Source organism: Odontesthes bonariensis, chromosome 4 (genome assembly GCF_027942865.1).
Source record: "Odontesthes bonariensis isolate fOdoBon6 chromosome 4, fOdoBon6.hap1, whole genome shotgun sequence".
In the NCBI taxonomy this organism is placed as follows: domain Eukaryota; kingdom Metazoa; phylum Chordata; class Actinopteri; order Atheriniformes; family Atherinopsidae; genus Odontesthes; species Odontesthes bonariensis.
The window spans coordinates 9,133,649-9,147,645 of NC_134509.1; the positions used below are offsets into that span (position 1 = coordinate 9,133,649).

At 40.5% G+C, this 13,997-nt stretch overlaps 1 protein-coding gene across 1 annotated transcript; it reads right to left on the minus strand.

Annotated features, from left to right (window-relative positions):
- Positions 1 to 1,300: 1,300 nt before the first annotated feature.
- Positions 1,301 to 10,383, minus strand: melk (maternal embryonic leucine zipper kinase). The gene is made up of 18 exons (XM_075464379.1): positions 10,286 to 10,383; positions 9,943 to 10,055; positions 9,763 to 9,848; positions 8,352 to 8,468; positions 8,101 to 8,244; positions 7,908 to 7,976; positions 7,658 to 7,750; positions 7,327 to 7,425; positions 7,107 to 7,175; positions 6,677 to 6,775; positions 6,283 to 6,369; positions 5,988 to 6,113; positions 5,681 to 5,842; positions 4,965 to 5,232; positions 2,935 to 3,031; positions 2,660 to 2,816; positions 2,242 to 2,345; positions 1,301 to 2,141 (listed from the first exon to the last, which is right to left on the minus strand). The coding sequence occupies exons 2-18, from the start codon at positions 10,019 to 10,021 to the stop codon at positions 1,964 to 1,966; spliced, it is 2,034 nt and encodes a 677-aa protein (XP_075320494.1). The 5' UTR covers positions 10,022 to 10,055; positions 10,286 to 10,383; the 3' UTR covers positions 1,301 to 1,963.
- Between the last annotated feature and the right edge of the window lie 3,614 nt (positions 10,384 to 13,997).

The window sequence follows — 13,997 nt, forward strand, 5'->3', positions numbered from 1 at the left end:
CAGTGTCTTACATTTCATCTACTTGACAGCAGCAGTTTATCAAAGAACACGGTTTCTTCTCACCAAACACTGCTAGCTCACTCCTTCCCCTCTTTAAGTTTTTCAGCTCAAGGCAAGTAATCCTCTTTATGCGAGACACAGGCTCTGTTGTTCTAGCTTTCAAACAAGAATGGACTGACTAAACCACTCCAGGCTGAGTTTAGGAATATAAGCTCCACCTGTTTGAGGGGAGGAACAATGACAAGGACCCTTTCATGCACCTTCTTAACTTACAAATCACTAAGAGGGCTTCTGTTTTTTTCTTATGCATTTAAAAGCTAAAATTTCAGATACAAAACTGAAACACACAATAGAAAAGCGACAGGAAAAGCATGTAGAGGTTTTATCATAATTCTTTATCCAAACACAGGGAGCAGCTTCAGTCTAGCTGGTGTCCGGATGCACTTGAACACAAACTCTGATCCTCTAGCCTCAGCCCAGCAGAAGTCATTACAACCACCAGAATGGGCCGAGGAGCACATTTCTTTAACCGCTTCAACACCAGCCTTCACCTCTGTCTTAAATGATCCCCCACATTCCCTCAGACTCCCATTAAGGTTAAACTTCCCCCTTATTATGAGCTGAACTCACAATTACCCTTCTCTTCCCTGCTGGGACACCAAGGAGAACCTGCCACAATTAAATGCTGATCAGCTGCAACAGTCACAATTAAGCGGCATTTTGTCTTGAAAAATGGGGGAGGGGGATTTATTTCTAAGGGCTAAAATACTAAATCAACATCATCATTTAATGGTATGGGGCCAGAGTTAATTTAGAGGGAGATCTTTGAATTTGTTAAGATGCTGCAGGAAATGATCACCGTTATTTGGGCATAACAAACATGTTTTTAGATCCAAGCATTGTTTAAAACTAATTCCTTATTGTTAGGACAAGAACATCTATTCAAAATTCTGTTCTCCACTAACCACAAGTTTTAATTTGTTGCTGTTGACAGGGAATTTTGTGATGGGGAAAAAAAAACAAAACCCAAAAGTATTGAAAGTCAAAGTGTTAGAGGTGAGTTTTGTAGACATTCTACATCTTTCACAGTTCATTTTACTGGCACAGAAACACTGTCACCACACTAAACGATCACCATCAATCTCCCTAGCAAAGTGAAGTGAAGCCTACAAAAACAGATGACGATGATGACAGTGTGAACACACCACTGCTCCACTGACTGCGGAATGACGAATGAAGAAGAAGAAAACGTTTGATGCCAAGGAAGTAGCGAAATTCCTCTCAATCATCTGACACAATAAACGCAGAAATCATTTATTTTGCTCCTTTTACATCGTCAGTAAAAATCTTAGACAGAGTGGCAAAGAAAGATAGAAAAACAGATACATCAAAAACAGACACTTTACATAAGCACGTAAAACATGATGATGACAGAACTGTAAACAGAACACATACAATAAAAAAAAAAAGAATGACGGTAAATTAGTAATACTCTGTGTCTTTATGTTATCCAATTAGGTGTTGCTCCTTCAGGGGTGAATAACACGAAGACATAAATATGATAATAAGCAGCTGGAAGGTGGGATGTAAATAGTCCTGTTACATTTCATGCACACACACATTCATCTCATGAGAAATGATAGAAATCATATTTAACTTAACAATGAGGGAAAATGGATGTAAAAACATATTTTCCAAGCAACAAGATGCACTGTGCGGGATACTGACATGTAATGTTCATAAACTTACTATAACATTTATTCTGGAGACTGCAGGCTGGCCTAAGGACAATTTTAACGATTTGAAAGGAATACAGAAGGACTGATCATTAATGTGCACATCTTCATAGTAGACTGCTGTACTACACACCGATCAGTCATTCTTAATTCTTAAGACACACGGAGGAAAGTCTTGCCACTGACACAAAAGACCAGTGTCTTAGACCGCCAAGAAGGTGCATTACTTAGATCCTGGAGGTGGACAGGATGTTCTCCACCAGATGCTTGTAGACCCAAGCATCTCCCTTAAGCCTCTGGCGACGAACCCCAACAACCTCTGGCCTCTGCAGCAAACACACTTCCAGCTCAAACGCCATGGTCACCTTCCCAAAGTCATCCCAGGTCTGACACTTCAGGGTATACCTGAATGTTGTACGAAACAAACATTAACTTAGCAACAGCAGAATTAGATCAATTAATGAGCAGTCTGGTTAGAAACTGGCCAGATAATGTGTCTCCTTACCCCTTCTGCGTGAAGTCAACGTTTTTCTCCGGCAGGATGCACAGGATCTGGTTCAGGACCTGGTCTGGATTGGTCTGATTGGTCAGAGTCACGTTATACTGAGCCTAGAAGAAGAAGAAAGACTATGATCAAAATTTCTAGGAATCTACTCCAATTGTAAATCCAAGCATTTTAAATTTGTTGCAAGACAAAACTAACTGGTGACTTTAAAAAGAAAAGATAAAAGACTAAGAATGGCTCGTTCTGTCATTACAGTGCATGATTATCCTCCTTTATCTGTGCTTCTTTAAACACGGGGCTTCAGTTAATGTGTTTGTGTGATCACTCTGGGTGACAAGATTAAAAAAATGAATGAGCTATAAATGAAAATCATTTTGGTTTGAGTGTGAAACAGGGCTTAATCTTGGTATCCTTATACCTTAATCTTACGCGGGCCATCACGGAGAGCTCGTCTCTTACTCGGGGTGAGCATGGTGATCACTTTATCCAGGCCTCTCTCCAGGGAACCAAACATCTTCCCTCCCCGCTTCTTCTTCCCGCTGTCTCCTGTGACAGCCATGTCCAGCGACCTGGACCTGGAGGGCAAACATAATCTCACATATAAACAATGAACCTGTTCCTATGTCAGTATTTACCTCTTTCAGCTGCTCAGTCCTTTTCCCACCTCGGAAACCTTTCCCGTTGTCCACTCACCTTCGCTCTGGACTGAAGGCTAGAATTTCTACGTGTGCAGGATCCTTGTTCTCTGCTACTCTCCTCTTATTGTGCTCCTTAGATGCACTATCACCGCCTACAACACAAAACACAAAAAGAATAATAAAAAAAAAAGTTTTACTTTGAATTCTTGTAAAATTCCAAAACTTAAGGCCGAATAATTTATCAAAACAACTCAGTTAAACTCTGCCGTCACCCAATGCCAGAACCAGCACATCGCAGTGGTGAGAAGTAAAGATGATGGAACAACACCAGGGAAATGTAGTCAAGCTAGCCAAGTGATATGCAAACACTTTGATTTAACACGGTCTGACATGGTTCAGATCGCTGTGCTGCGCTAAGTTTCTAGAAAAAGACTATTGGAACTAAATGCAACACCACAACAATCCTGTGGCAGCACCAGAAACAAAAACAGGCAGTCGAATAGGGGCCGGGTTGTCTCTCTTAAGCTGCTTCACTTTCCAGCATCATCCCATTTGACAGGGCAGGGGTGGAAGGAAATGAGAGAAGCATTTGATTTTGTACCATGAAAGGCAAGGCAGGCAAAAAAGCAGCACTCCCTCTCTCATCCAACGAAACAACCACAAGGCTGCAGTTCAAACAGTACAGTTCAAAAAGGTGAAACTAAACACAGTTCATTGCAAATTGTTCTTTGGTCATTGCCTCCCAGTGGTGCTCTATTGTATTAAAAGATATTATCGGTCTTAAATAAAAATTGCACATTTAGAACCTGGCAAGAACAGCTTTTCATATCGTTTGTTGGTATCGTATCTATGGTCTACAGTTTTAATAAAGACAACTGTTTGTGAGAGATGCTTTGAGTTGAAAACTTTTTTTTTTTTTTTAACCATATCATTCTGCCCTAGCAGAGCTATTACAATTATTGGATTAATCAATTTGTTAGTTATCGGGTAAAAAAAAAAAAAGTTATTTGGTAGACTGAATGTTTCACTCACTGTTGCCCAGCACATACAGATTCAGTGAAAAGTTAAACAAACATGCAATACCTCAAAGCCACGTAAAGGGGATGGGATTAAATGTGAAACGGTTCGGGTAAAAGCCGTTTGCCTTTCTGCGCGGAACTGGTGGGCTTTGACTTTGGATTTGTGAACACAAAGACAAGCACACAAAAACACACACAAAAATGCAGAAACATAACAGAGAGCTGGGCCTTAGTGGCAAGAGAACACATGTCACTACAGCCCATGTGGGACAGTGAGCAAAGGGAGGAGACAGCTACACCTGTCACAGCCCACGCCTGGGGACAGACATACACAGACCACTCTGTGTGTGTGGACGAGGATGTCACAGGCAGCGTGTCCGCTCTACACTGTAGCTCACAAAACAGGAGGCCGCAAAGGGAGCAGCGCTCAGCTGATCTAAAAGGATTCAACATCAACTAGGCTGGCTGCAGCCTGTTAGCTGGTTGTTGGGCAAATTTCAAGAGGAAACTAATGAGGCCAGACATTGAGCAGAAAAGTCACTGTGACAAATAATTAGGACTTGATGATTCTCCATTCATATTAGTGCCTTTCATTTAGAGATATTGAATAGAATTAGCTTCCTGATAATAACCTCACCTTTGAGTTGACAGTGATAAGTGTGTGTGTGTGTGTGTGTGTGAGGGTGAATCCAAAAGTGTGTCCATTTTCAGTGGCATAATGACAGCTAAATCACTTAAATATGAGTGGCTTTGGGATAAAAAACAAAACAAAAACAGACCCGATAAATGAGTTTATTACCAGAAGACAATTTACTTGCAAATGTGTAGCATGCGGTTGTGGCACTTATGATTACAAGACCAAGCAAGAGACTGAGGGTGTGGGATAAATGGAAGGAGAATATGGGGAGAGGGGCAGTTGATTAATGGAAATCTTATCTGATACAGAATGTACTTCATTCCCTGTTTGGAAGAACAAACAATTACAGGATACAAATAAACTGTATGAAGCTGCATGGTCTGTACTCCATTACTGCCTTTGGTAGAGCAACCAAGAAATTCTTCTTACCTTTAGGCGTGCCCACACTGATGTTTTGATTGGGCGTGGTTAACACATTCTTGTTGGGGCGTACACTTTTCTTATTGGACACGGGAGTGCGGGGGGGAGGCAATGCAAAATTTTCAGCTTCTTTCTCGTCAGCGATATTCTCCTTGTTCTCACTGGTTTGTTCTTGATCTTTCACCCTCTTCTGCTGGTGCTGTGGTGTCGTTGTCCTCCCTCTTTCGGCTGACGGGCTGTGACCGTATCTTTTTTCTACCGATGGAGATATCAACCTCTTCAAAAATATAGAGAAATACTTGGTGTGAGTGCGTTTCTCCGAAAGAGTTACGGTGGATTTATCAATACATTTTGGGCGTACATATTGGTGAAATAATACCTTTCACACATCAGATGGGGGAGTCCAAGTTGACATTTATCTTTTACTTCTGAAGAGGGAGAAGCCATGCACTGCACTTTTTTCCATCTCCTCTTTTTGATTTTTTTACTCAACTAAATATGAACCACTAATGAAAAGGGTCCAAGGAAACAACATCGGTGTCAACCAAATGAAACTGTCTAAAAACATGGCTTATCCCATTATTTAAGCGACATCACACGTCTCTATGACGGCTGCTCTGTCCCTCTGCCTTCCAGCATGGTTAAACAACCTTTTCAACCAATCACGCCCATTTCTGAAGCTACTCCTTGATACACATGTAAAACATGCAAAAACTTCCACATACGGTGTCTTTGTTTGTGCCTCCATCTGGCCGACCTCTCACTCGCTGTGGTGTGTACTCTTGGACTGACAGCCATGGACAATCATCGATGTAGTCTGAGCAAAAGTCCAAAGAACCAACAATCACAGCGTCTTCGTCCTCACTGAAGTGAAGGGCTTCTCTTGTCTGACAGCGACAAACCAAACATAAATAAATAAATACACTTCACATGAAAACAGCAAGTATGTAAAGTGTATTGGCAGCCCGAACATCCAGTTCTGAGCAGTCTTAAAAGAACAAAACATGAAACAGAACGTGGTCCTGTTCTGACCTGTAGTCCTTGGTGCAGAGGAGAGACCTCACAGACAGTCGGTTCAGGGCGCAGACGGACAGGCTTTCCCCTCTGCTTCTTTGACAGCAGCAGCAGGTAGGTGGCTGTGGTTTGGTCATACTTCCACTGAGGGAGTCGAGATCTGTTAATCTGCATATCTAATGGAAACTCTGTACAATACTATATTTACAAACAATCCACAATAATAAGCACCACCTATAACCAAAACAATTTACAGCAACACGATAAAATGGGATCCAGCCCCAGAGATGCTCAAATGTAAGAATGCACGCACCTCCTTCACCAGCACCGTGGTGCTCTCCCTCGATCTCTTCATGTTGACTGCCATCTCGGTGATACAGTCTTCATCAATGTGGCCAAGCTACAAAAAGAAAAGACAAAATATTCACCCAAAATGAAAGCAGACGTTTAAATTTTTAAGTGAGCCCTAAAATGACAAAACTCAGTGTTATGGCACTATGATGTACAAGAAATTATTTGCATGGTGGTTTGAGAAAATAGGAAAAAAAATATTAATCACAAAATGGGTTAAATTACCAGTGAAGGATCGAGATAATAACTAACTAAATACAACAGGCTGATTGCAAGTCGCCTTGATAGCAATCTAAGTGACATGTTTGCAGTTGTGTTGTTCTGTTTATGCAGTTATGCGTCCTGGGTGCCTGTACCGGCTGCCTGCTGTACCACTCCACAGGGCTGTTATAGTCCTTCATCACCCAGGGATGCTCCAACAGATGTCTAACAGCCAGACGCCGCTTGGGTTCCACCTACAGGACACACACAGAAACTGCAACTCAACACGCAGGATACCACACAGTGTGAACATTTATGATGTCAATGATTCAACTCAGTAAAATGTTTTGGACCTATTTGAAGTCATACAAAAGGTTCCTATCGTTACGTTAAAAACACGTGACTGATACATGATCGAGTGTTTTGGAATTCAACAAGAGCAGGAGTGTTCCAACTCGATTTTAACTTGTGGTTTTATTTTTCTTAAGAAAGCATTTAAAAAAAAAAAAAAAAAAAAAAAAAAAAAAGTGGTCAACAGAAAAAAAACAAACAAATGACAGAGGAAACGAGTGACTAAATACAGACCTGCATCATCTGGTTGAGGAGGATGATGCTACCTGTAGAAAGCCACTGTGGGTTATCGTATTTACCTCTCTGGAAAAGAAAGAAGAAAAAAAAAGACTCAGACACTGCAAAAGAGTAGGAAAAAAAACAATAAGATTTGGTCAGTTGTATTCGAGCTATGAACTTGACTGGACATTCCTTAAATTTACTGGAAAAGATACAAACACAATAGAGTTCCTACTGTAATCTTCTTGTAGAGGACCATGCAGTTGTCATCGTCAAAGGGCAGGTATCCGCAGAGCAGAGCGAACAGCAGAACTCCCATACTCCACACGTCTGCCTGGAGATTATACATCACATGGCAGAATTTATACATCAAGTCTTACAGATGGGATTTCACAGCTCAGCTGCACCGAGTCATGCAACAGCGACTATGGGCAGGACACCATGAAAGTGTCGACATGTGGAAGAGGCAGGTAATAATTATTCTTACTCGGAGACAATTCTGTCAATGGAAACCATCTTAAAACCATTACTTGCATTATAAATGCTACACAGCTTGCACGTCTTACCTCTGAACCGATATATGCTTTCCCCTGGATGAGCTCAGGGGCAGCGTACGCAGGGCTCCCACAACACGTCATCAGTTCATAACCCAAACCTCCCTTTGACACAAGCAATCACACGATAACATTAGAAGTTGTTTTTTGGGGAAACTACATGATAAATGTAAGACATGATATGATTTTGCACCTTCACTTGATTTCACTCGATTTGCATTTTTGATCCACGCACAGTGGGACAGGGAATGTGGTGAAATACCTTAGGTTTGGCACACAAGCCGAAGTCTATAAGCTTCAAGTTATGGTCCTCGTCGATCAATAAGTTTTCCTACAGTTCAGATAAACAAACGTTTCAATGGACTATAAATCGATCTGCACTCGCAATCAAAGAGACAATGTTTATTGTGTCTCTTACATACATGGAAATTACTGCTATTTTTATTTTTTTTTACCGGTTTTAGGTCCCTGTGTGCATATCCTTGGCTGTGGACGTAGGCCATCGCGGACACAATCTGCCTGAAAAACACCCTGGTCTCCTGCTCCGATAGTCGGTCCTTTGCTATGATGTAATCGAACAGCTCCCCACCTGGGCAATACTAAGAGGGGAAAAAACAAAAGAAGCAAACTTGATTAAAAAAAAAAAACAAACAAACATATCGATATTCTCTCTCACAAACACTCCGTGTACTGCACACGACTTTACCTCAAGCACCATGAATATCTGCGTGGAGGTCTCTATGACGTGGTACAGTCGACAGATATGTTGATGACTCAGGTTCTTCATGGCCTCGATCTCCACCTTCACACGGGGCAAGTCCTCCTGTGGAGGGAGGTGGTCATTTTTCCTTTATGTACACAGTATCATCACTGGTTAAACAACTGACCCCGTTATCGCGATATTATTTGAAACAATTGTGATCATGTTGGCATAATCATCTTTCACCTGGGTGAAAACAACTGGGTGAAACTTTCTATCTTCTGTGGGAGCTGACTGAAGGCCTGATAAAAATTGATGCCCTTTTAAATAATGTCATCCTGTTACGCCCCTGTCCTCTGCCTTAGATGAGCCATATTTGTGTATTTGTGGCGTTTGTTTACAAAAGCCTAAAGGGAAAATGGATATTTTCTTTAAATTTGCTTTCCTGTTTTCAATAAATGTCTTTTATTCTTTTTAAAGGGTTGTATGAGCTACAAATGAACAGTCTTATAATAAGGGGAAGAAAAAGGAAGAGTGAGAGACAAGTAACTCGGCCTCAATAATCAACACAATTTTTTTTTTTTTTTAATTAAATAATAACCACCTACTAGTTTTTTTAAATAGTGGCAGCTCTACCGTCTAATGCCTTCACTGTTAGCCAAAAACCATAATTCAGTCGATAGTTTAGTGACTAATTCTGTTCTTAATCTGAACTAAGCTTTTTCTTTTATCTTGGGAGTGAAACAACATCCACAGGCTAACCTGAAGGCTCTAGTTTTTCATGCTTATTGTAACAAATGCCTGGGAAAATATAATGAAGACATTTCTTCAGCATAAAGGTATTGTGAATCTACTGGTTAATGTGGTTACATATACACGGCTCAGCTGACTGGGTTGAAGCCAGACTGATCTGTTTGAAACTCAAACTGTGACCTCAGGGAACAATCAACGATCTATAGAACCATATCTTGAAACCAGCTTTATTCAATTCAAGGTTTGATATATTTAATTCTTTATGTCCTCTGGCAAGTGCTGTTGTCACGATTTGCTCTTATTATTAATGCAGGTTTTTCCTCCCAGCTATTATGCTGTAACCAGATTGCTTTAATGAGGTCTTAAGAGGCCGAACTTAATTACTTTGAAACTTTTATGTACCACAACACTAAGTGTAGGCAGCAAACAATAATAACTCGAAAAAGTTATATAGTTATATAGCAGAACTAAATAGTAATTTTTCTGAATGCAGTTACTTATGATAGCCATTTTTGACATTTTATACACTGGAGAGACAGTAATACACAAAACACTTTATAGGCTTCAGCAACAAATGTTTATTGTAGCTTTATGGCAAGCTTTAATAATTTTCTTTTGTGTTCGATTGCTCTATTTTACACGAAAGTGCCTTTGTGTGACTCACCCCAAGGTCTTTCTTATTCATGATTTTAATGGCAACCTTCTCTCCTGTCAAGATGTGTCGACCCAGCTTGACTTTAGCAAAGCCACCTTTAAAACAGGCAGGTTTCACGACACACATCAAAAGGTATATGATACAGTCAAAGCTTGTTTCATGCAAGACACTCGTTGACGTAGACATTACCTGAGCCAATCGTCTCATAAACCTCATAATATTTGTGAAGCTCTGTGGCTCCGCGGTGCTCTGTCCTTTCCACAGGCATCCTCCCTGCACCAGCTACCCGTTGATAAGCCTCCCTGCGGACACAAAAATAGTTCTCATATCGAAAGCAAGCCCAGCTGATAAACAAAAAAAGTTTTTGTGTTCAACATTTTCAAGCTAACGTCTCCTGGCTAGCTAGCCTAGCGTTAACTACTGAATCACAGTACCCGACAAAACGTCGTCAATATATCCCCCCAAAACAAAAAACAGTACTAAAATATTGTTTAAGACAAATGACAAACTGTATTTCATATTATGAATTTACCTGATTTTTTTCCCGAAAACAGACGAAGACCGGAAAGTCAGTTAACACTCATATGGAAAAGTCTTCACGCAGAGATGTTTTTGTTCCAGAAGTTTGAATTTCGCAGGTCGACGTTGACGACGTTTCCTGCTTCCGGTTTGTGTATCCGTCATACCCCTGTGGTGAATAGCGGTACTGCAGAATATATATTACACCATAATGTTGATTAAAAAAAAAACGTAAGACTCAACTTGAGGGATGCTAAGGGGTGTATTTGGAGTATTTTAATGAACTTATGCAATCAGAACATGATTTTTACATAAACACTGAATATTAAAAGCCTTGGTATAGGCCAAATTTGATCAGTTTTTAGCCTATAAGGCCTAAACCAGGAAAATAACCAGAGACAAAATTAACAGAAAAATGCAAATCTCAGTTTGTCTTCTTACAAAATAGGACTACAGCAAATCATTTTTTAGTTGTTCTGAATGATCGCTTTTATGCTATGATCTTGAGTGGTTTTCTTTGGGGAAAAAATGCTCACATCCGTAGAGTAAAAGTGGGTTAATAAATGGTTTGATGAGTATCAAAATTTTGTGAGCCTATTGACTTCCTCTTTTTTCTTGGGCCTAATGTATAAAATACTTTATTGCTTTCATACTGAAAGCAGGGCACATTCACAAAATCTGAAAAGTATATACGTCATTTTATCGGTCACTCACATCACTTGCAAAAAGCACCACCCTGAAAGTTGTCAGGGTTGGTACGTAGAACGTAGAGATTTCACATAAAGAAGAGTTATGGACATGTTAATGAGGTGAAAACTTGATTTTCTTTGGAAGTGGACTTCAGAATTCAGCTGACCAGCATTGCACAGCATACAGTACCATACAGTATGCTCCCTTTAACTAGCCAGTATCTTTATAAGTACCAGTCCTCTGCAAGGTCACAGGAGACAGGAGTTTATCCATGCCCACATAGGGCAAAATGCACAAATAAAAGCTGTGGGATGAGAAGCATCTCGTGTGTTACATGTGTAAACTGTACTGTTTGACCCAGTTGGTATGTGGTTGAAGTAACTGACCGGGAAGGTGTATTTATGGTGTCAAAAGGTGTGTGCATCTTCAGCTGGACTTGTTTCAAACCTATAATTAGGAAAAGGTGAGAGGTGAGCTGAGACCAGTGTATGGATTTTTTACAGATCCCTTCTCTTTAATACAACCACTGTCGCTGTCAGAGTCGTTCTTCTTGTGCTTTAAATGAGACAGAGACTGTGCTCCTCCTCATTGCCTTCCACTATTAATTGCATTGAAAGGGATAATACAACTCTTTAACCAGGTGAAAATATAATGTCCTGACACGTGCATGCAGCTGCAAATGAATTTGTGAGACTGATCGGCCTGTGTTTTTCATGGTTGCTTGTGAAGTAATTGGTCGTTCAGAAAGTAACCGGTGGTTAGTGGATATCCAGGTGTCAGCAGGATGACAGAACCTTTCATTTGGTTTCTGAGGCAGATGGCCAGGACAGGACGGAGGGACATCAAACAACCTACAGCTGGAAAAAAAAAAAAGAGAGTGGAAAGCAAACGTGATGAAAGAGGAGGATGGAAAGAAGAAGGGGGAGCAGAGGGAGAGGAGAAAGGGAGAGAACTTGGAAAGAGAGAAACAGAGACAAGAAAGAGAATGTAAAAGAGAGAAACATTTCATGTCAGCGCTAACCAAAATTTCCATGTCTGCTTTGGCCATTCTCACAGTCTTCTTTCCATTTTGTGTTGTGTTGCTTTGCTTTTTGTGGTCAGTGTCTTATCCTTAATCATTAAAACCAGAGAGAAACACTGACTTAAAGGGTTTCTAAATACTTACATATGACCAATTTTATGGAAGTAGAAAGATTGTAGAAAAATCAAAACTGTTACTGGTCTTACAGATCTGATGGTAAGGGTTATTTTATTTCCATTTCTTTTGCATCAGTTGGTGGTTTTACTGCATACTTTTAATGTATGGTAACACGGTGGGCGTTCCCTTCTCTGAGTTTTAGTATGATATGGATGAGAAATGTCAATGTTAAAAAGCTTTGAAGAGCAAATCCTGCAACACTAAATTGTTTCAACAGACAGCTAAGGCCATCCTCTGTCTTAAGCCTGCCTTAGTCTTTACATATAGTATAGTATATGACATAATCATAGCAGTGTGGCTTATTAAACTTCCACTAAAGTTGTCCATAAGATGTTTTTATGTATAGTTTATTATGTTTGAAGACAGGCTGCATAGTGGTGTGGTGGTTAGCTCTGTAACCTCACAGAGAGAGGGTTCCAGGTTCAACTCCTGGCTGGGGCCTTTCTGTGTGGAGTTTGCATGTTTGCCCTGTGTATGCGTGGGTTCTCTCTTCCTCCCACTGTCCAAAAACATGCATGTTAGGTTAATTGGTGTCTCTAAATCCTCCCTAGGAGTGAGTGTGTGTGGTTGTTCTTCTCGTTTGTGTGGCCCTGTGATGGACTGGCGACCTGTCCAGGGTGAACACCGCCTCTCGCCCAATGACTGCTGGGATAGGCTCCAGCCCCCCGCGACCTGACCAACGGATTCAGTGGGTATAGAAAATGGATGGATGTTTGAAGACATATCATGAGAAAAATCATGACAGGGATTTCTGCTTTGAATCTGCATAGCAACACTCAAAGGCAAGGTCAGATAGCTTGTATGTTCTATGCAGAAGATTGGATGAACCTCACCTGACAGTTTTTGGGTTGGAGCAGTTGGAAAAAATGGTTGGAACTATTTCTGCTTGCTCTGTGAGGAGCTGATTAAATGAGAATGGAAGAGCCACCAGCCTCTGGCTAACTTCTCCTTATAGTGTGCTCTACCTTCTTGTTTAATGGCAGGCAGAGAGTCCATTTCAAGAGAGGCTATTTCTAAGTATTTTCATGGCAAAATACACCAATTTAAGGAACACAGATGAGTTTTTAATGGGATTAATGACTACTGCGACTGTACTCTAAACTCCAGAGTAATCAAATAAAATTGCAGTTAAAATCATTGCATTAACTTCAATCATCGGAACAAGCCCACTCTCACGGAAAAACGTGTAATAGTCCCCAAAGTCAGAAAAGTAAATCTGTTTTTCTTTTCTGTGCCATCCAGCACAACTTTCAAAGTGATGCATTTCAATAGGACTTCTGGTTCATGTGTTCAGCAAGTTTTACATGTTTAGTTGAGGGGCAGGACTCAACATCCAATTGTTCAGGAAAAGGATATTTTGATACGTTATTCAACAGAGTCAGTTTGATCCTAACCGTCAACCCATTTTCAAAGATTCCTAAGCTTAGCCAAGTAGTGAGGTGCAAAACAGCAATGAAACAGCAAGTGAAAGTGCAAAGAAGCAGACGGAAAGCAAATTCAACATTTTAGGATAAAGTTACTTGCGGGTACAAAGGTCAGGATGGGACTCTCCAACTTGTCGGTCGGGTGTGTAGCACCCTACCTCTGAATGGAGGCTTTTTCATCTATTAAATCTGATGCAAAAGTCAAAATGTGAGTATTGTTGTGTGTGCTGTGCCCCTGTGTTACTCTTTAGAGAAATTTCTGTGTGCTTTAGTGCACAAAAATATTAAAAACCATGTCTGTGGACACAAATCAATAGATTACATTTACATGACTGTCTCTCATTTTGCTGTGAGACTGGGTTGTCTGAACAGAACACCGTCGCAATAATATCCAGATTCTCAACTTGACAAAG

Excerpts from the sequence above, each read along its gene's own strand:
- melk (XM_075464379.1), bottom strand. The coding sequence starts at position 10,021 with ATGCCTGTGGAAAGGACAGAGCACCGCGGAGCCACAGAGCTTCACAAA. Across the intron at positions 7,977-8,100 it reads CACACAGGGACCTAAAACCG|GAAAACTTATTGATCGACGA; the intron begins GTAAAAAAAAAT and ends TCTGAACTGTAG. Across the intron at positions 2,346-2,659 it reads ATGGCCCGCGTAAGATTAAG|GCTCAGTATAACGTGACTCT; the intron begins GTATAAGGATAC and ends TTCTTCTTCTAG.